Source organism: Bufo bufo, chromosome 2 (assembly GCF_905171765.1).
Source record: "Bufo bufo chromosome 2, aBufBuf1.1, whole genome shotgun sequence".
NCBI lineage: Eukaryota > Metazoa > Chordata > Amphibia > Anura > Bufonidae > Bufo > Bufo bufo.
This window is the reverse complement of record NC_053390.1, coordinates 705264956-705287197: the sequence shown is the minus strand read 5'-3', so window position 1 is coordinate 705287197 and position 22242 is coordinate 705264956. Positions and strand designations below refer to the sequence as shown.

Genomic DNA, 22242 nt, shown 5'->3' with positions numbered 1-22242 from the left:
AGGTAAATTGACCCATCAGACATGGAGTTGATGGTGTAATAATGTCTATTACTAGCAGCGTGTATATGCTGTTTATATCACGTGTGCAGCTACTAATAGTGGCCAACCTCTTTAAATAATGCTCTGCACTTGGCCAACAGCACCACTGCCTCTGACGCCATGACAAGATGGCTGCTGGGGAGTAGATTGCATGATTATGTTTAGCTTGAAGTTTTTGCACTTGTAGTCCTGCTAGACATGTAGGGAATTGGCAGAGGGTGATATGCCACTTGCCTACTCTTATAGGTGTCCTGAATTAAAGACATCTGTCAGCAATTTTTATAATGCTAAACTGCTGGCAGCGCTAGGACAAACATGCCTTTTGTGGAGATTTTATTTTATCGGAGAGAACGTGCAAGTAGCCAGGAGGCAGAATTTTTACTGTGAGGAGTTTTCTGCATTGAGCACCCTTCTGAGTGATGGCTGTAGTGGTCTGCTGGTTGGATGTTACAGCTATCACCCAAATAAGGGGGAGGGGGTGTTGTGGAGCCACATTCATTTCTATGGGATTTCAGGGGATAGTGTAGTACAGTGCTCCAAAAACTCTGGACACATGTGCGACCTGCCACTCCGGTCACTTCAGGGGAGAAGCAGGGGGCCTGTAAGGGGACGGAGCCCCCGTTCTCGTGATCGGTAGGGGATAACTTCTACCGACCGCAATACCCCTTTTAAAATGAACACTACTCCTGATAATGACTCCATGTTTGTTCTTCCACGCCTAGTTCTGCCAACAGTTGTTCATGGTAAAAACTGCCAACAGATTCCCTTTCTATAGAAGTGGCGCCATTCCATTTTAACTTGTTAGAGCGGTATGGCAGTGTAGATCTGACGCCCTCCCTCTTTTCCTCTACTTGGCTTGGTAGACTGTTTTTTTGCTTTCTTTGTTCCTCATGCAAATCAATGAATCATCATCTTACTAACCCGTATGATTTAATTCAATTAATTTAAAAATCAAATTCTGTGCTGTGCTTCCTCTTCCTTCTGGTGTCCAGGAGTTGGCGTTTCCGTCTACTGAAGACGTTCTTATCTCTTTCTTGCCGCTGGCGCATATGTTTGAGAGAGTTGTGGAGGTAGGCACAAAGCAGGTGTATGTTTTATGTGCTCAGCATTTTTTGTCATATTTTCCAGAGTATGCTTACCCTCAATGCCAGTGATATACACATTTCCTATTTGCCTCTGGCACACATGTTTGAAAGAATGGTTCAGGTAAGATTGCTTCTTCTCTTTTGTGGACATACCTATAGTCTAGACTAGACCTACAAGGTAGGTAATGAGTAGGTTAGATTACATTAGATGTATGAAAACAGTGGACATTTCTGAAAGGCACACTTATCTCAGGGGACAAAAACAGCATTGGTCTGTTCATGATGCAACCTTAAAGGGGTTATCCAATCCCTATAATGACCCCCACAATACCTCGGTCCCTCTACAGCATGCTTACATGCTCCCCGGCACCTGTGTCCCTCTGTATCGCTGCACAGCCGCCGCTGCATCTCCCCGTGGCGCAGATCTAAGATCTAAGCAGCCAAGAGTGGTGACCAGCCACCCTAGCATCGGGAGTGGGTCACTAAAAAGAAACCAACACCATTTCCAAAGTCTAAAGGCCTTTTCATAAATCCTCCAATTTGTATGACTCTAATATTAATGACCAGTCGTTATGATGGGCCATCACTATATTTTATTGTAGAGGTCTGAACTTGGACCACTGCCAATCCACCCGTTTATCGTTTACACACTAGAGCCTACCAAATATCCATGGGGCCCCATTCCATCATGGCCACTTTCAGCAATCTTCCTAATTCTGGATGCAGGGACAGATATACCATAGACACATGCCTGCAGGTTGTACCTGAGAGAGGGAGGTTTTACACCAGATTAAAACTGAGTTCTATATTCATACAAGTTGTGTTATTGAGTGCCTATTGTGCAGGAGGGGTGATTGGTGGAGACCCAGGGACAAGGTGAGGGCAGCAAAAGCGCTACAATTTCTCTAATTGTCAAGAGTGGCCTAAAGGAAAAGGGTGCAAGACCTCAATATACTGTATGTGAGGTTACAGGAAGGCCAATTGATGGGTAGGGTCCAAGGCGCCTCACATTCTGTACCTTCAGGCTCCGGAATGTAGTTGAAGGAAGCACAGTGTAGTGAAACGCCCTCCAATTTGTGTTCTCACTCTGATGGCATTCACTACTCATAGTACTGACCTGCTAAAGTCCACACCATGCTAGCTTTGTGAGATGAGTCAGATGCCTCTCCTGACCTTCCAAGGACAACTTCTTTCCTTTTTGGACTCTTTCACACGGTCAGTATTTTGCTTCCAGTATTTGAGGCAAAACCAGGAGAAAATGTATAATAGACCTATTTTATGCCTTTTCTGTGTTTTTGGACCCACTTTTGGTTTTGGCTTACAAATACTGATGCAAAAATACTGACCATGTGAAAGAGGCCTTTAACAAAAATTAACCTGTCAATCATTGTCAGCAGGCGGCATCGGACTCCGCTCTCGCGGTGCTCCCAAGAGCTGTACGCTTAGCCTCATCAATTCTCTAAACCTACTGTATGCCATTGCAGGAGTGAATTCAGCTGGTCCTCAGTGCAGGCAGTATAGGGGAGCTGCGCAAAAGTTGTCCCTTCAGAAAATGGCGTTTATCATGTAGAGAAAGTTAACACAAGGCACTTACTAATGTATTGTGATTGTCCATATTGCTTCCTTTCCTGGCTAGACTAATTTTTCCATCACATTATACACTGCTCGTTTCCATGGTTTTGACCACCCTGCAATCCATCAGCGGTGGTCGTGCTTGCACACTAGGAAAGTGCAGGCCTCTCTGGTGTCTGGGACCCTGGGAGTGCACATAGGCTGGTACTTTTTCCTATAGTGTGCAAGCATGACCACCACTGATGGATTCCAGGGTGGTCGTAACCATAGAAACGAGCAGTGTATAATGTTCTGGAAAAATGAATCCAACCAGCAAAGGGGGCAATATGGACAATCACAATACATTAGTAAGTGCCTTGTGTTAACTTTCTCTACATGATAAATGCCATTTACTGAAATGAGACAACACCCCTTTTAACATATCAAACTTGAAAATTCTCTTTCATCCTGGAGCATGTTCAATGTATTACACAGTAATGGTTTTGTCATCCACTCAAGTGACAACCATACTTCTAAAAATACCTTGTTACCAAACTCTGACTAGTATTATGGCTTTTGATTTTCTTAAATGTAGGAAGTTTTAGATTTAGGGGAAACCCCATTTTATTAATACCAGTTGTACCAGGAAATATTGCCTAACATTTTTAGCTAATTATACTTACACCCACGCATATTTACTTCCTTTCTTATTCCCGGATGTAAATGAATTCCGAAACATGTTTTAGGGCATAGTCAGGTTTAAGAAACCTGTAACCCCTCTGAAGGGTTTTTTCACATACATTTGTATGTGCCTTGTGCTGCTTCACATTGTCCCATGGCTGCCATAAACAGTAGTGGTTTGGCCTCTAGGCACAGCTGCCTAGATGTCCCTTTAAAGGGAAAACTGGCAAAAGGCCCGCATCGGTGTGGGTGCTGGCCTCATGATTCTTGAGTGGTTAACTGGGTCAGGTAAATAGGTGTAGATGAAATGGGTGTAAGGCTGTTTTCACACAAGGGAGTGTCACGCTCCAGACTCCAGCGCAGCTCCCGTCCTGAACTTCCAGCACTGCATAGTACAATAGCGCTGGAGGGGTTAAAAAATAAATAAAAAAACTATTTAACTCACCTTAATCCACTTGCTGGCGCTGACAGCATCTAGTCTGTCTCCTTCTTTGCTGAACAGGACCTGTGGTGAGCATTCATTCCAGGACCTGTGGTGACGTCACTCCGGTCATCACATGATCCAGGATGATCACATGATGGTAAAAGATCATGTGATGACCAGAGTGACATCACCACAGGTCCTGGAATGAATGCTCACCACAGGTCCTGTTCAGCAAAGAAGGAGACAGACGAGATGCCGGCAGCGCCAGCAAGTGGATTAAGGTGAGTTAAATTGTTTATTTATTTTTTAACCCCTCCAGCGCTATTGTACTATGCATTCTGTATTCAGAACCATGTTATAAGGGAAAATAATAATGATCGGGTCTCCATCCTGATCGTCTCCTAGCAACCGTGCGTGAAAATCGCACCGCATCCGCACTTGCTTGCGGATGCTTGCGATTTTCACGCAACCCCATTCACTTCTATGGGGCATGCGTTGCGTGAAAAACGCAGAATATAGAGCATGCTGCGATTTTCACGCAACGCACAAGTGATGCGTGAAAATCACCGCTCATGTGAACAGCCCCATAGAAATGAATGGGTCGGTATTCAGTGCGGATGCAATGCGTTCAACTCGCGCATCGCATCCGCGCGGAATACTCGCCCGTGTGAAAGGCCTAATGCTACGGGACCCCGGCGGTGCTGGGAGGACAGGACAGGGGCTGCGCTGTGAGTCCAGAGTGTGACACTCGCTCGTAAGAAACCAGCCAAAGGGTTCAGCTAGGATTAGAAAGAAGGCTTTGCTTTAGTTAAAATAACTGCACGGCTCTTGTCCATATAAATTTATTTATTATTTTGATATTTTGTAATGTCACACAAAATTTAGCGTTCTACGTGTGATGGGTACTTTTACATGTAGAACCATAAGAAAACTGTAAAATCTTCTGTTTTCAGTCTGTAGTACTTTGCCATGGAGCAAGAATAGGCTTTTTCCAAGGAGACATTCGACTGTTAATGGATGACTTGAAAGTTTTACAACCCACTATTTTCCCAGTCGTTCCCCGTCTGTTGAATAGGATGTTTGACCGGGTAAATATTTCAGTCTATATACACAATATGTTGCATGTTTTATTATGCTCTCCACTTGGGTATAAACATTTAGTTTCCACTTTCTTTTACATTCAGATCTTTGGACAAGCAAATACTACTTTAAAACGCTGGCTGTTGGAATTTGCCTCCAAAAGAAAAGAGGCAGAACTCCGCAGTGGAATTATCCGCAAGGATAGTCTATGGGATAAACTCATATTTCAGAAAGTTCAGGTAGGGGCATAATACTACATTTCTGGACGTGTACTTGATAGACCTTGCAGCTTGGGAGGGAATGTTGTGCTGCAATGTCATGATCGGGTTACTGCAGGGTGAGGCGTGTGTTTAAAGGAGGTTTTTATATTGTGTGTGTGTGTAGATATAGATAGAGATATATATATATATATATATATATATATATATATATATATATCTATATCTCACGGTGCACGAGTCTATGGGATGGCGTCCCAATGTAGAATCAATGAAAAAGACCGGCACTCGCTGTTGATAATTCTTTCTTTGTATTTATTCAGTCACATGTACAGGCAATAAGTAGTGACGCGTGCGTTTCGGTGCTGCCGCACCTTCCTCAGACTTATCAACAGCGAGTGCCGGTCTTTTTCATTGATTATTTATATATATATATATATATATATATATATATATATATATATATATATATATATATATATATATATATAGCGGTTCAAACCTCCTCCAGCACCACCACTCTGAATCTCTTCTGACATCCTGCTCATGTAGAAGTGCCATACTGCATATCGTACGTGGCTGCAGTATACAGGCACCTCACCGCTGCAGTCATGCCCAACCAGGAGAATTGAAGTGGTGGACGAGAACAAATGTGGTTTTGAGTATATGATGGTGTAATAACATCTCCCCTTCATTTCTTTTTACTACTCCTAGAACTATACAAAATAACACGGACATTGCATAGTAATCAATCGATACACAAAGTTTCAGCAGCGTAGTGGCTCACATTTCTGCCCCATACACACAAACCATGGAGCCAACGTACTCGTGTTGTGGCACTGCAAAACAGAGGCACCAGCCACACGCACTCCACTGCGGTGTGGACCCACTGACTTCAATGGTCCGCGATCTGCAAGATGTGGTGAAAGATGGGACATGACCTATCTTTTTCAGTGCAGAGGCCCGGACTAGGCTATGCCTCCATGCCGAAAAAGATGGGACATGCCCTTTCAGATTGGGGCCCATTTAAGTCGATGGGTCTGCACTGCGATGCGGAGTGCACACGGCCAGTGCCCGTGTTTTGTGGACCCGTGGTTTGCACTCCACAGCGGCGTTATCAATATTTAGTGACGACAGTTAATAGAAAGATCTCAATAAGAAATAAACCTCCAAGACAAAATGGTATAAAAAAAAGAAGTAAAACTCTATATAGTCCCTTAGTAAATAAGTAAATGTCCTCAGAGGTCAATTACATGGAACATAATGGTTGGATGTACAACCAGGAAGACTAGTTCAGGTGGAAAAAGTTGAGGGGCATGCATGGTGTATATATTGTTTTTTTATTTTATATGATATTACGTATATTTTTGCATTTTGACTGGCCCTTCTCTGGGAATATTCAAGCATAGCACTTGTTTTTGTACATGTGTTGTGCTTGGCTCAGGAGGAGTCTGTGGCTGGCAGATTGAGTAATCCATGAATTACTACTTGTGAGATAAAATGTAATATATCCTTTAACTTCATTATTGCATTCATAGGTCACATGAAGACGTACTGTTTAAATGCGAAGCACTAAAATGTGTTAGTGATTGATGGTTTTATTTTATCTCCTTCATAGGCCAGCCTTGGGGGAAAAGTGCGACTAATGATTACTGGCGCAGCTCCAGTTTCCCCGACTGTGCTGACGTTCTTAAGGGCGGCTCTGGGCTGTCAGGTGGGAATATATGTTATGTAATATTTTCCTTCTGCAGTACAGTATATAAACGGCTAGAAGTATGGAAGTGCTCCTTAAATGTACTCAAAGCTGTAAAATACTGTATATGTAAAAGTATCGGGTCATGTCAGATTTTAACTACTTCTTCTCTCCATGACCCTATAAAAATCCAGGGTTACGGTCTACTTTATGTTAATTTCCTCCAGAAACAGTTCAGCTCTTGGCTATGAGCTTGATCTGGTATTTCAGCTGAGCCATACATGACCCATGGCCAAGAGTAGTGTGGGTTTAGGTAGGAAGGAGTAGATTTTTATTAATTTTTTCCTGATTGTTCTGTGCTTTGTTACAGCCAAATCTCAACCCTAAATTTGTCTTGCAACAGAAAGTTGCACAAATGTTTCTGCTTGCATGACTTTTCTGACACTTGCTATTACATGATGCATTGCTGCGTAGCTTGAGACTAAAGGCTCATTCAGACTGCACGTTTGTGTCAGCAAACAGTTATTTCAATGGGGCCACAAAAGATGCGGACAGCACACCATGTGCTGTCCGCATCCGTACTTCCATTCCGCGGCCCCACAAAAAAAAAATCACTAACCAGCATTGGCAGGAACTATTATCTATCAGTAAATCTTTATATAGTGCCAACATATTCCGCAGCGCTTTACAATCGGTCCTAAACATTTATTCATCGTGTAATTGGATATTTCAGGAGGTCCCCTAAATCATTGACATCTAAACCGCACTCTCCTGCCGGCAAACAATGATTCTGGACGAGCAATGGCATTAGTGATCACTCCTCCCCATACAGTGAAGGGAATCACTGCATGTAAATGTGGCGTTCTTCACAGACAAGCACGCGATTGTCAGGAAGAAAGTATTCTCTACCGACAATCATCTGTTTTAAGAAGACCGGCACTCACTGAGTTAGATGAAAAAGCTTCTATTTTTTGCCACATGGAGGACAACAAGTGACGCTTTTCGACTCTACAAATCGAGTCTGTCAAACAAGCAAGTACAAGACAAACAGGGATTCAAAGATGTGACGTCAGGTAGTCAAGACAACGCATATACAACAATCAAGCATATTGACAGCGCAAATCGGACATCACAGAATACGATGTCCGGTAGTCAGGGCAACCGTTTTCTTTTGTATACATGTTGCCCTGACTACCGGATGTCGCATTCTGTAATGTCTGATTTGCGCTGTCAGTATGCATGATTGTTGTATATGCGTTGCCTTGACTACCTGACGTCACATCCTGTGACACCAGAACCAGCGGGCTATTTAAATCCTTGTTTGTCTTGTACTTTACTTGTTCGAGTCTGTCAATTTGTAGAGTCGAAACGCGTCACTTGTTGTCCTCCATGTGGCAATAAAATAGAAGCTTTTTTTATCTAACTCAGCGAGTGCCGGTCTTCTTCTTTATGTGATTGTGGGACGCCGACCCTGGACATGTGCACCGCGTATGAATAAGAAAGGAGTGCCGGCTGCTTCACTCTGTGAATCATCTGTTCAATTGAGTAATGAAAAGGGGCCTTTATTGACTTGACCTCTTAAAAGTGTTTTGTTTTTTGTTTTTGGGGGGTTTTCAGTTAGTCCCTGAACCAGGATCTCTGGGACTGCAGTTAGAGAGATATTATATTAAATATACATTTACAAGTTTTCCTCCCACACTCTAAAGACATATTGGAACTTACTTAGATCGTGAGCCCAACTAGGGACAGCGTGATGCTAATGTCTGTAAAGCGCTGTGGAATATAGTAGCCCTATATAAGTGAGCTAAATAAATAAAATGTGCAGCATACATTGTGCTCTGTTAACATTAATTCTATATAGGTACTGTGAGGGATACCACCCCTCGTGCCCACTTGACGTCAACTACGTTGAGCTCACGAGATACGGTATGATCACTGGTTACCAAGACTTGACGTTATGCCCTCCCGAAGGAGCATGTAAGGTCAGCTTGGTTTACACAGACACCTTCTGTCCACGCTGGCACAGAGAGGCAACAAGCTGAGAGAGCCTTTTCACTGCCCCAGTGAAACAGCGCTTTCTCAGCCCAGGTATACTGCCACCAGCTTCTCGTTTGATATAAGCCCGCTCCGCTAACGGGATTATATAGGGTGAGAAACCTACCCGCGGTAGCTTATAACTAGGCCGAAACACTGACGTGGGGATTCGTGATTGAGATACAAGACGGCACAAGATTAAATTATATATTTAATCGCCTTAAGGGCACACTAGATAACACACTATACAAAAAGAATATATACAGTTGTCTGAGGTTATGAATACAGGTAGTATGGTACAAACAAGGTTACACAGAGTACAAGTCCGTTACCGGGTAGATGATGGGTTATGATGGTGGAATAGTCCTTGGCTGCGGTCACGTGGGGGCAGTGATGTCAGCAGTTTCCAGGTCTCTCCGAACACATGGCACGATGTGACCCCCCCTTGCATGGGCTTTTGACCTGTAGCCGGTCCCTCCCCTCCCCGCCTCTGGGAAGGGTCTCCTGCTCCTCCTCTGGGCTGGCAGCCAAGGACCCACAAAACCAATTAGGGCCCAAAGCTCCAGACCAGGAGGTCACAGAGACATGGTTCTGGGACCAACAGAGCCTCCTGGGTTCCAGCTACAATTAGAGTCCAAGCATGGTACCGTTATTGAGTTTCTGTGGGGAGATATGTATATCTCCCTTCCATGGGCTCCCACCACCACACTAAGACCACGGGCCTGTTCATCGTGGCCACATGGACACAAATGTATCTGGTTTGTGCCTGATGGCTGGGCGATTCATAATTCCTTATAAATCGCCGGTTCCATGCTGTCTGCTAGATTTGATTGAACTGGGGAATGGACTAGACCTCATGCTGAGAGATTCTTACTGTGACATCTTGGTTCCTGGCTGACTGGGGTGTGAATTCGTACGCATGTGGCCTCCTTGAAGCCTAAACCCCTGTGGAGTTCATTACCTCTATCTGACAAGCAGAGGGTGGAAGTGAGAACTTATTTTGCATGTACACTGACAAAGGTGAATCAGATAAAAATCATGGCTGCCATTAAACGATAATCCATGTACCTTGACTGGATCATATCCTTTCAGCTCCATAACGTTCCCCATACAACTATTGTGTTTCATATCCATTGTACTATTACAAGACTAAGGCCTCTTGCACACGACCGTATGTCCTCTGACATACGGTCCGTGAGCTGGCCATATGTCCTGGAGCGGCATTGATTGTGCGCACGGGAGTACACAGTATGGAATCTGGTAACTAAGCCGGTTCTACTTTACGCCAGTTTGATAAATCTCCCCCTAACTCTCTTGTATTCTTTCCTTACCAGTTCTATGAGGGCTACGGGCAGACTGAATGCACTGCTGGCTGTTCGCTTACCATTCCTGGTGACTGGACAGCAGGTAAGAGACACTGATATATTTAATTTTTTTCCCATTATATTTGATAAAATGTGTTCTTAGTTTCTTTCAGTGGACGGCAGTTCTTAAAATCGTATCAAAGCACAAAACCAGCAGCACTGTCTCCTCACCATTACAATTGTGTTCATGGGAACTCTGTCTAGTGCTAGCTATAGAGAACACTGCCTTAAAGGGAACCTGTCATGTGGATATTTGATTATAATCTAACTAATTATATACAATCATTAACTACTAAAAAGTACCTTAGATGTATTCACTTACTGGTGTGACAGATGGTTATCTCATAATATGCACACAAAGATGCCACATGCTGCATGCTAATGAGCTGATTGGAGTCCGGCGTGATGTCATTGAGTCCAGTGTATATTTATTTAATTCAGAGCTATAGCCACTCCCCGCCCACCTGCTGCTGGTTCATATGGAAAATAACTGTCAATCAGCAGCAGGTGGGCGGGGAGAGTCAGGAGCTCATGAATATTCAGGACTCATCATTATCAGCTGGAGCTATTCAATATAAAGATGTTGGCAGATTGACTGGGTCAATTAAAGAAAGTGACCCAGCATTTTGCTAAGAGAATCAGTCACTTATTTATGTTGCCCTTAGTTAGGACACCATAAAACTGGTGACAGGTTCCCTTTAAATACTCTTACCTTTTGAAAAATTGCAAACAGTGAAGACTTTAAGGCTAATGCAGTTATTGGTGTACTTGTCTAAAAATATACAGGCTGCTTTATTAGGAAACTGTATTATCTGTCTACCTAGAGAAGAAATGGACAGACCGCATGGCAGTGGTCTATATTGGCAGGCTAGAACACCGAGCGCAGAACTTGATATCTTCCAGCTGCTATGCAGAATACAAAGAGAAGGTTATATGCACTGCTAATGCAGGTGCCTGATATTGGTCTGTATTTCAGGCCATCAGTACTATTATAAGATTGTCATTTTGGGACAGGCAGAAGCTTCAGGAGGCCTAATTTAGGAATGTCTCTCTGATGGTAAATGTGTATCTCCATACCAGGTCATGTTGGCGCACCTATGCCCTGCAATTATATAAAGCTGGTGGATGTGGAGGACATGAACTATTTTGCAGCAAAGGGAGAGGGTGAGGTGAGTCCACCTAAACCATTTTGATCATTAAATTCTTCAATGTTCAGCAAAAAGCATTTGCCTTTTAATTCTTAACTTTAATATTAATAGATTTGCGTGAAAGGAGCGAATGTTTTCCAAGGCTACTTAAAGGATGATGAGAAAACTGCCGAAGCTTTGGACAAGGACGGCTGGTTGCATACAGGAGATGTTGGGAAATGGATGGCTGTAAGTAAAATGCATACATAATATGAATCTGCATCATGCATACTGCTTCACATTCAGTTACATTTTTGCTTAAAGGGGTATCCCTATTTCAGACATTGATGGCGGATAGGTAGATGACTGGTCCCACCTCGCTTAACCTGCTCCTATCTCCAGAACGGGGGCCCAAAAGTAAAGGAGAGTGCAGCGCCGCCACGCTCCGTTCGCCGGAAAGTCATGGCACTTATCAATATGGAAATAAACCACTTTATTGTGGCATGGTCACAGGATGTGGAGGATCCAGTCTATGTCCATTTCGCGTCCATGACCATGTGGGAGCATGTGAAATGGCTGCAGGCTGGATCCTCCACATCTGTGACCATACCACAATAAAGAGGTTCATTTCCACCTTGAGAGCCATGACTTTCTGTTTTGGATTACATAATTCTGTTTAGTATTCCTCTTAAAGAGATTGGAAAAACACGTCTGATTTCTTACAGAAACCTCCTGCCTGTCCATGGTTGGGGTCTGGCATTGCAGTTTATCTATCCTGAAGTGAATGAAGCTAAGCTGCAATACCAAACACGACCCATGGGCAGGTGGGGTGTTTCTAGAAGAAAGCAGAGATGTTTTTCTAACCTGGACAACTTGTTTAGTAATTTTATTACATGAGTCAGGTTTATCTCTAGCATAAGGGCTTGTGTTCACACGGTCGTTGTGGTTCCGCACAGACGTTGCCCATGCATTGGGGGGCCGCAAATTGCACGGAACGGAATCGCAACGGCCGGGTGAAAAAGCTCTAAGTTAAAGGTGGTTTCCATCCTCTTGGGATATATTGATTTCGTAGGGCTCATGCACACGACAGTATTTTGCGTTCAGTATACTGGCTGTTTTTTTAGTTCAGTATGCGGTACATATACTGAACCATTCATTTCAATGGTTCAGCAAAAACAAAACTGAAGTGTCTCCGTGTGCATTACGTTTCAGTATTTCCGTACCGTGAAAAGATAGAACGTGTCCTATTCTTGTCCGCAAATCACGGTGCTTGGCTCCATTCAAGTCAATGGGTCCGCAAAAAAAACGGAACACATACAGAAATGCATTTTTGCTGAACCATCTATTGAAAATGTTATGCCCAGCCCAATTTTTTTCTATGTAATTACTGTATATGGCATACGGAAAAACGGAAACAAAAAACGCATCAGTAAAAAACGGACCACAAAACACTGAAAAAGCCATACTGTCGTGTGCATGAGCCCTTAGGCTGGTTTCAAACAGCCATGTGCTGTCAGGGAAAAACTGTTCATGTGAAAGCCATAATTCCTGGACCCCGCAAATTTCAAACGTAAACTCACAGCCACTGGTCTGCTGTATGCTACTCGCAACATTATGTACTCAAAGGATACCTACAATCGTACAGTACAAAGAACTGGATGTAAAGATTCTGTGTTGGATGTGTTGCAACCATATATTACATGGTTGTCTTTTTCATGTGAATGAGCACCACATGAAGCTTCCCTGTGCGATAACAAAAACCTAGGAGTGCTGTTTCAGCCTATTCACACGTCCGCAAGTGGTGTTTTCACCCGGTCCACAATTGTGCGGACCCATTCATTCTCTATGGGCACTGAATGGAGGCGGACAGCACACTGTGCTGTCCGCGTTCGCATTTCTGGAGTGCAGCCCTGGTCTTCCAGTCCGCAGCTCCGGAAAAAAATTGAGCATGTCCTATTCTTGTCCGCAATTGGGGACAAGAATACCCGGGGGTGCCGGCCGGGTGTATTGCGGATCCGCAATGCACTACGGACATGTGAATGGACCCTCAAAGAGGTTGTCTCCCTTCAGTAAATGGCATTTATCATGTAGCCAAAGTTAATCCAAGGCACTTACTAATGTATTGTGATTATCCATATTGCTGCCGTTGATTCATTTTTCTATCACATAAGTAACTCCTATCCAGAGGTTACGACCACCCTGCAATCCAGCATCGGTGGCTGTGCTTGTACACTATAGGAAAAACTGCCGGACAAGTCCTGTCGGATCCATGCCTGGTTCATTTTAATAAACGTAAGCTTGTCCACATTGGCTGCGGCCTGTGATAATGCTCTCTGCCGTACTGAACACACGTTCACACTATACACTGGCTGCAGGGCAGGTCAGCACCTCCAAGGCTGACAAAGCTTTTCCACATTTGGGCCATGCTAACCCTGCCTTCTCAGGTGCTGGTGGTGCCCCAGCTGCGTTGGCGAGCTCTTCCTTGTCCTCTGCCTTCGCCTTGTGCTTCCACTGTGCCCCCGCTGTCAGGTGGGAATGCCATCAGCAGCGTGCGCTTGTAGTCGCGCATCTTCTGATCAGTAACAGATGTTTTCACTAAATTTTAGTTCCCTGTCAGCAATGCAGAGCAGGGGTTCATTCACGGCAAAAGGGGGTTCATGTCACCCAGCAATACAACAGAGGATTTTGAGAGAACGAGGCCCATGTCACCCAGGCACAGCAGGGGTTCATTCACGGCAAAAGCGGGTACATGTCACCCAGCAATAGAACAAAGGATTTTGAGAGATTTAGGCCCCTGGTGGATGGGAGCATGCATAGGCACGCTTGCACAGCTGCTCCCATCCTGGCCACCTCATATCTGTGCAGCAGCAGTCACCATAACTCCTGGAAATGAGCAGTGTATAAATGAATAATGAATTAAAGGAGGCAATATGGACAATCACAATACATTAGTAAGTGCCTTGTATTAACTTTACCTACATGATAAATGCCATTTGCTGAAGTGACACAATCCCTTTAAGATGCCCATACATGTTCAAAATCTGTCTGCTGAAGACTTGCTTGGCCAACAACGATCTCTTCTGACTTCCCTAAACACATAAATACTGTTTATCTGAGTGCGTATGTGCTTTCAATTGGCAGAGAGGAAAAAGCCACTGCCAAACGCCTCCTGCAGTAGCTTATGTCCTGGGAGTCCAAATCTCGCCATATCAATTACATTCTTTTAGGAGAAAATACTCTGTACGAGGAACTTAAGCAGCAGTTGTCCATATGAGTCAGCTCCTTAATATCCTAATCATAAGCTCTTAATTAGACTTGAGCGGACACCGGGATGTTTGGGTTCAGCTCATCTTGAAAAGAAAGTTCGGGTTCGGGACCCGAACTTGACCCCGAACCCGAACCCCATTGAAGTCAATGGGGACCCGAACTTTTGGCCACTAAAATGGCTCTAAAATAGTCCTGGAAAGGGCTAGAGGGCTGCAAAAGGATCAAAATGTGCTTAAGAGCATGGCAACTGTTCTGCAAACAAATGTGGATAGGGAAATGACTTAAAATAACATAAAATACAGAAAAATTTAAAATAATCTGGATCTAGGAGTAGGATGTTGAGGCGGTGGATGTGGCGGTGTAGGTTAACGTGGTGGTGAAGGAGGAATAGGTAGCCAACACTGATTTGTGTTTTTTATTTTTAAATTGGTGGTATCCCCCAAAATATTGGGACATATAACAAAATAAAACTAAGAATAAGTGCACTTGAGTACAAGAATGGATGGTTGAGGCTGGCATAAATGTCTATTCTGCACAAGCTACAGACAAGTCCTGTGGGATCCATGCCTGGTTCATTTTAATAAACGTAAGCTTGTCCACATTGGCTGCGGCCTGTGATAATGCTCTCTCCCGTGCTAAACACACGTTCACACTATACACTGGCTGCAGGGCAGGTCAGCACCTCCAAAGCTGACAAAGCTTTTCCACATTTTGGCCATGCTAACCCTGCCTTCTCAGGTGCTGGTGGTGCCCCAGCTGTGTTGGCGACCTCTTCCTCCTCCTCTGCCTTCGCCTTGTGCTTCCACTGTGCTCCCGCTGTCAGGTGGGAATGCCATCAGCAGCGTGCGCTTGTAGTCGCGCATCTTCTGATCAGTAACAGATGTTTTCACTAAATTTAGTTCCCTGTCAGCAATGCAGAGCAGGGGTTCATTCACGGCAAAAGGGGGTTCATGTCACCCAGCAATAGAACAGAGGATTTTGAGAGATTTAGGCCCCTGTCAACCATGCACAGCAGGGGTTCATTCACGGCAAAAGGGGGTTCATGTCACCCAGCAATAGAACAGAGGATTTTGAGAGATTTAGGCTCCTGTCACCAGACACAGCAGGGGTTTGTATATGCCAAAAATGGTAAAATGTCACCCGACGACAATTGTAAATAAGATATTTTTTTTTTCAATTTAGGGCACTAAAATTGGCACTTATTTGCATTAAAATGGCTCTAAAATAGTCCTTGAAAAGGCTAGAGGGATGTAAAAGGCAGTTAAATGTGCTTAAGAGCATGACAACTGCTCTGCAAACAAATGTGGATAGGGAAATAACTTAAAATAAAATAACTAAAAATCCACTTCTAAAAGACTGGCCTGAAAGTGTTAGAGATGACCCCTCTTCCATCATCGCCCTAAGTGTTTTCTCAAGGAGACATAGAAGTGGTATTGTAACGCTGATAACTGCGTCATCGCCACTGGCCATGTTGGTGGAGTACTCGAAACAGGGCACACAGGTCTTGCATGGAGGCCCAGTCAGTGCTCCAGACTAAAAAAAAAATCCTAGTAGCCATTGGCTCCTGAACTGAAAAATTTAGGAGCCAAATTAAATTTTTAGTCTCCAAATCAAAACCGAATCCAAATTTTGGTATCGTGACAACGCTACGCCGATCAGATTGGCATAGGGTTGTTTTGATACCAAAGTTTTGATTCGCTTTCGTCACCATAAAGTATTGCGATACTCAAAAAAAGCCGCGTGCATTTCTCATTTTATAAAACGTTCGGCCCATAAAAGAACAGTCCTATCCTATTTTTTTGGGGTGACAAGGTGACTAAAAATGGCGACTGCTCACCGCATAGGAGAAATTTTTAAAAATTTTTATAGTTTGGACTTTTCGGACACAGCGCTATGTAATATGTTTGTTTATTGTTTATATATTTTATATGTAAAATTGGGAAAGGGGGGATTTATACTTATTATTTTAGGGTACTTTCACACTAGCGTTTTTCATTTCCGGCATAGAGTTCCATCCTAGGGGCTCTATACCGGAAAAGATGTCTTCAGGTCAGTCTTTTTGACTGATCAGGCAAAAGATGATAAAACCGCAGCATTCTACGGTTTTATCTCTGGCGAAAAAAATGAAGATTTGCCTGAATGCCGGATTCTGCATTTTTCCCCATAGGAATGTATTAGTGCCGTATCCGGCATTCAAAATACCGGAAAGCCAGATCCATCCTTCCGGTTGAACCATGCGATTTTTCACGCGCGGTTGCTAGGATTAAAGTCTATTCACTGTATTACTTTCCCTTATAACAACATGGTTATAAGGAAAATAATAGCATTCTTTAATGCAGAATGCGTAGTAGAAGGTCAATATAATAAACATTATATACACCCCAATATAATAAACATTGGTGGCGCAGTGCGCCCCCCCCCCCCCCCAACACACCAGTATAATAAACATTGGTGGCGCAGTGCGCCCCTCCAGTATAATAAACATATAAACATTGGTGGGCAGTGCCAATGAGGGTTAAAAAAAATAAAAATAAAATTAACTCTCCTCCTCCAATTGATCGCGTAGCAGCTGGTCTCCTGTTCTTTCTTCAGGACCTGTCAAAGGACCTGTGGTGACATCACTGTGCTCATCACATGATCCATCACCATGGTAATGGACCATGTGATGGAGCTCAGTGACATCACCACAGGTCCTGAAGAAAGAACAGGAGACCGGCAGCTACGCGATCAATTGGAGGAGGTGAGTTAATTATTATTATTTTTTTTTAACCCTCATTGGCACTTCCCACTGCGCCACCAATGTTTGTTATACTGGGGGGGGGGGGGGGGCACTCAATGTTTATTATACTGGGGGGGTGGGGGGGCGCACTGCGCCACCAATGAAGATCACTGACCTGTTAATACAAATACAGGAGGTGGGTGCTGGAATCAAATAGCCGGCACCCAACCTCTGACAGGGAGCTGCGATCAGCGGCAGTTAACTCCTCAGGTGCCGCTCCCAGTGTCATAGAGGTCGGGTGCCGGCTATTTGATTCCGGCACCCGCCTCCTGTATTTGTATTAACAGGTCAGTGATCCTCATTGGTGGTGCAGTGGCCACAGCCCCTTCCCCTGTCCCTCTTCTTATTGCCCGCAGCGGCAGCAGCACAGGGGGAGGGAGAGACTCTTCCACTGCGCTGCTGATAAGAACATGATAGTTCAGCTTCTGTGCCCGCCGCTGTATTCAGAGCTGCAGCTCTAGTGGCAAATGGCGACAAGACTAAAAAATCTTGTCGCCATTTGTAAATTCTAAGTCGCCAATTTGGTCGCCATCTGGAGCCCTGGGCCCAGTCATTGGTGGTGAAGTGGTGCTGTTCCGCAGTGCGACTCACCCGTGCGTGCTGCAGCTGAAACTCCACTATGGCCTGCTGCTGCTTGCAGTCTCTCCAGCATGTGCAAGGTGGAGTTCCACCTGGTGGGCACGTCGCATATGAGGCGGTGAGCGGGAAGGCCGAAGTTACGCTGTAGAGCAGACAGCCGAGCGGCGGCAGGATGAGAACGCCTAAACCGCGCACAGACGGCCCGCACTTTATGCAGCAGCTCTGACATAGCTGAATTTCTGCACCACCAAATTCAGCACATGCACCAGGCAAGGGATGTGCGTCAAACCGGCTAGTCCCAGAGCTGCAACGAGATTTCGCCCATTATCGCAAACCACCAGGCCGGGATTGAGGCTCACTGGCAGCAACCACTAGTCGGTCTGTTGTTCTATACCCCGCCACAACTCCTGCGCGGTGTGGGGCCTGTCCCCCAAACACATCAGTTTCAGAACGGCCTGCTAACTTTTACCCCTGGCTGTGCTGAAGTTGGTGGTGAAAATCTGTCGCTGACCGGATGAGGAGATGGTAGAAGAGGAGGAGGAAGCTGAGTAGGAAGAGGAGGCAACAGGAGGCAAAGAATAATGCCCTGCAATCCTTGGCGGCGGAAGCACGTGCGCCAAACAGCTCTCCGCCTGGGGCCCAGCCGCCACTACATTTACCCAGTGTGCAGTTAGGGAGATATAGCTTCCCTGGCCGTGCTTACTGGTCCACGTATCTGTGGTTAAGTGGACCTTGCCACAGATGGCGTTGCGCAGTGCACACTTTATTTTATCCGATACTTGGTTGTGCAGGGAGGGCACGGCTCTCCTGGAGAAGTAGTGGCGGCTGGGAACGACTTACTGTGGGACAGCAAGCGACATGAGCTGTTTGAAGCTGTCTGTCTCCACCAGCCTGAATGACAGCATTTGAAAGGCCAGTAGTTTAGAAATGCTGGCATTCAGGGCCAGGGATTGAGGGTGGCTAGGTGGGAATTTACGCTTTCTCTCAAAGGTTTGTGAGATGGAGAGCTGAACGCTTCCGTGTGACCTGGTGGAGATGCTTGGTGACGGAGGTGGTGTTGGTGGCACATCCTCTGTTTGCTGGGCGGCAGGTGCCAACGTTCCTCCAGAGGCGGAGGAAGAGGCCGAGGCAGCAGCAGAAGAGGGAGCAGGAGGGGCCTGAGCCCTTTCTTGGTTTTGAAGGTGCTTACTCCACTGCAGCTCGTGTCTCGCATGTAGATGCCTGGTCATGCAGGTTGTGCTAAGGTTCAGAACGTTAATGCCTCGCTTCAGGCTTTGATGGCACAGCGTGCAAACCACTCGGGTCTTGTCGTCAGCACATTGTATGAAGAAGTGCCATGCCAGGGAACTCCTTGAAGCTGCCTCTGGTGTGCTCGGTCCCTGGTGGCGGTGGCCAGTAACAGGCGAACTGTTTCGGCGACGGCTGCTCTGCTTTTGCACCCTGCTCCCGCTTTTGCTGCGCTGTTGGCTCGGTCTCACCACTGCCTCTTCCTCCGAACTCTGAAAGCCAGTGGCACGACCTTCATTCCATGTGGGGTCTAGGACCTCATCGTCCCCTGCATCGTCTTCCTCCCTGACCTCCTTTTCGGGCTGCACACTGCAGAAAGATGACGCAGTTGGCACCTGTGTTTCGTCATCAGAGACGTGCTGAGGTGGTATTCCCATGTCCTCATCAGGAAACATAAGTGGTTGTGCGTCAGTGCATTCTATGTCTTCCACCCCTGGGGAAGGGCTAGGTGGGTGCCCTTGGGAAACCCTGCCAGCAGAGTCTTCAAACAGCATAAGAGACAGCTGCATGACTTGAGGCTCAGACAGGTTCCCCGATATGCACGGGGGTGATGTGACAGACTGATGGGCATGGGTTTCAGGCACCACCTGTGCGCTTTCTGCAGAAGACTGGGTGGGAGATAATGTGAACATGCTGGATCCACTGTCGGCCACCCAATTGACTAGCGCCTGTACTTGCTCAGGCCTTACCATCCTTAGAACGGCATTAGGCCTGACCAAATATCGCTGTAGATTCTGGCGGCTACTGGGACCTGAGGTAGTAGGTTCAGTAGGACATGTAGCTGTGGCAGAACGGCCATGTCCTCTCCCTGCACCAGTCTCCACCACCGCGACCATGACCGCAAAGTAAAAATTGGTTAAGTATGTTAAAAATAATTAACCGCCAATATAAACCCTGAAGGGTATTGTACTAAAAAAAAAAATGTTTAACTCTATATGACAGCGGTATTTGTGGCCTAAATGTGACTGTCACCTATGCACGTGTAATCAAAGATGACCAGTATATGAACACACGGTTTATTTAAACCGCGGTAAACGAATGACCGTATTTGTGGCCCAAATGTGACTATTCTATGTACGTTAAATTCAAAATGAGCAGTATATGAACACACTGTTTATTTCAACCACAGTAACCTAATGGCCGTATTTGTGGCCTAAATGACAGTCACTTATGCACGTGTAATCAAAGATGACCAGTATATGAAGAAAAAAAAAAAAAAGCTGTATTTCTGGACTAGCAGACATGCAGATAGATAGTGCTGCACCAGCATGTCTGCATAAAATGGCTGCCGATTAGGTATTCATAGTGACAAACTGAAGTAAAAAACAAATGCGTTTTCAACAGAAGTTGGCTCAGTGCAGGCTTAAAAAAACTGTGCACTGCACCCACAAAACACATTTGTTGTAGATCGCTGAGGCAGTTCTTCTTCTTAGTATTTATCCCTGATCTGTCCCTGACAGCAGCAGCATCCTCTCCCTACACTAAGAATAGCAGAGTGACGTGCAGCACTACGTGACTCAGCCTTAGGCCTCTTTCACACTACCGTTTTTTTTTCCGTTTTGCGGTCCGTTTTTTGCGGTCCGTATACGGAACCATTCATTTCAATGGTTCCGCAAAAAAAACGGAATGTGTTCCGTATGCATTCCGTTTCCGTTTTTCCGTTCCGTTGAAAGATAGAACATGTCCTATATTTGGCCGCAAATCACGTTCCGTGGCTCCATTAAAGTCAATGGGTCCGCAAAAAAAACGGAACACATACGGAAATGCATCCGTATGTCTTCCGTTTCCGTTCCGTTTTTTCTGAACCAGCTATTGAAAATGTTATGGCCAGCCCAATTTTTTCAATGTAATTACTGTATACTGTATATGCCATACGGAAAAACGGAACGACGAAACGGAAACACAACGGAACAAAAAAAACGGAACAACGGATCCGTTAAAAACGGAACGCAAAACACTGAAATGGACATACTGTAGTGTGAAAGAGGCCTTATATAGAGGCTGGGTCACATGCTGCAGTTGGCCAATCGCAGCCATGCCAATAGTAGGCATGGCTGTGATGGCTTCTAAGGGCACACAGTTAAACGCTTGTTGATTGGCTGCTTTGCAGCCTTTCAAAAAGCGCCATAAAAATCGCCGAACACGAACCAGAACTTTTACGTAAATGTCTGGGTCCAAAAAAGCTAAAGTTTGGCACGAACCCGAACTTTACAGTTCAGGTTCGCTCAACTCTACTCTTAATATCAGCTTAACTTATTACACTGTTTTATATATGATAAACCTGCCCTGTATGAAACCCGGCACCCCCACGAATCGGCTGCTTGAAGAGGAGGCGGTACTCCTTTCTCTCCATTACACCTCTTCGTTGCCTGCTCTCTCAGAAATTTTGGCGGTGCAGTGTAATGAAGTACTTGCTCTAATAACTTGAATGGAGCAAGTACTTGTAATTGCACTACTCTGCCGCTCCACATGAGACTGTGTAGTGTAATGAAGAGGCAGCGCTCATATGGAGCGCAGCCTCCTCTTCAAACAGCTGATTGGCGGTCCCGGGTATTGGACCCCCCCCACACCAATCTGATATTGATGACCTATCCTGAGGACATGTCGTCAATATATATTGCTGTAAAATCCCTTTAATGTGAATAAACACCTGGAGATTAACAAAGTAATTGTCTGCTTTAGTTAGCTGGTGCGAGTGGTGCTAGAATTTCCTAATTTATTTTTGACACTCCTGCTTGGGCCACAAAGTTTTGTTATTTATGTTAATGTAATGTTTAAATGTTTTCTCTTCCAAAAAAATAAAACGCTCCGGATAGGTTTGGTCCTAGTCTAACTTAAACTTGGTCTTTATTTTCCCTTTCCTAGAATGGTACTTTAAAGATCATAGACCGAAAAAAACATATATTTAAATTAGCCCAGGGTGAATACATTGCCCCAGAAAAAATTGAGAACGTCTACACAAGGAGTGAAGCAGTGGGGCAGATCTTTGTTCATGGAGAGAGTTTACAGGTAACTGGAACTTCCAGGCCAGCAT

At 44.9% G+C, this 22242-nt stretch overlaps 1 protein-coding gene across 3 annotated transcripts in view; it reads left to right on the top strand.

Annotated features, from left to right (window-relative positions):
- ACSL1 (acyl-CoA synthetase long chain family member 1) overlaps positions 1 to 22242 on the top strand; it is a 94712-nt gene that overhangs the window by 69593 nt on the left and 2877 nt on the right. For 2 of the 3 annotated variants that reach the window (XM_040418729.1, XM_040418728.1), the window contains exons 11-18: positions 1168 to 1245; positions 4734 to 4868; positions 4965 to 5099; positions 6697 to 6792; positions 10140 to 10212; positions 11250 to 11338; positions 11429 to 11545; positions 22074 to 22217. In XM_040418729.1, the coding sequence (XP_040274663.1) occupies positions 1168 to 1245; positions 4734 to 4868; positions 4965 to 5099; positions 6697 to 6792; positions 10140 to 10212; positions 11250 to 11338; positions 11429 to 11545; positions 22074 to 22217 (867 nt within the window). Of the gene's footprint in view, positions 1 to 1031; positions 1110 to 1167; positions 1246 to 4733; positions 4869 to 4964; positions 5100 to 6696; positions 6793 to 10139; positions 10213 to 11249; positions 11339 to 11428; positions 11546 to 22073; positions 22218 to 22242 lie in introns of all 3 variants that reach the window. The other variant, XM_040418730.1, reaches the window with a different exon arrangement.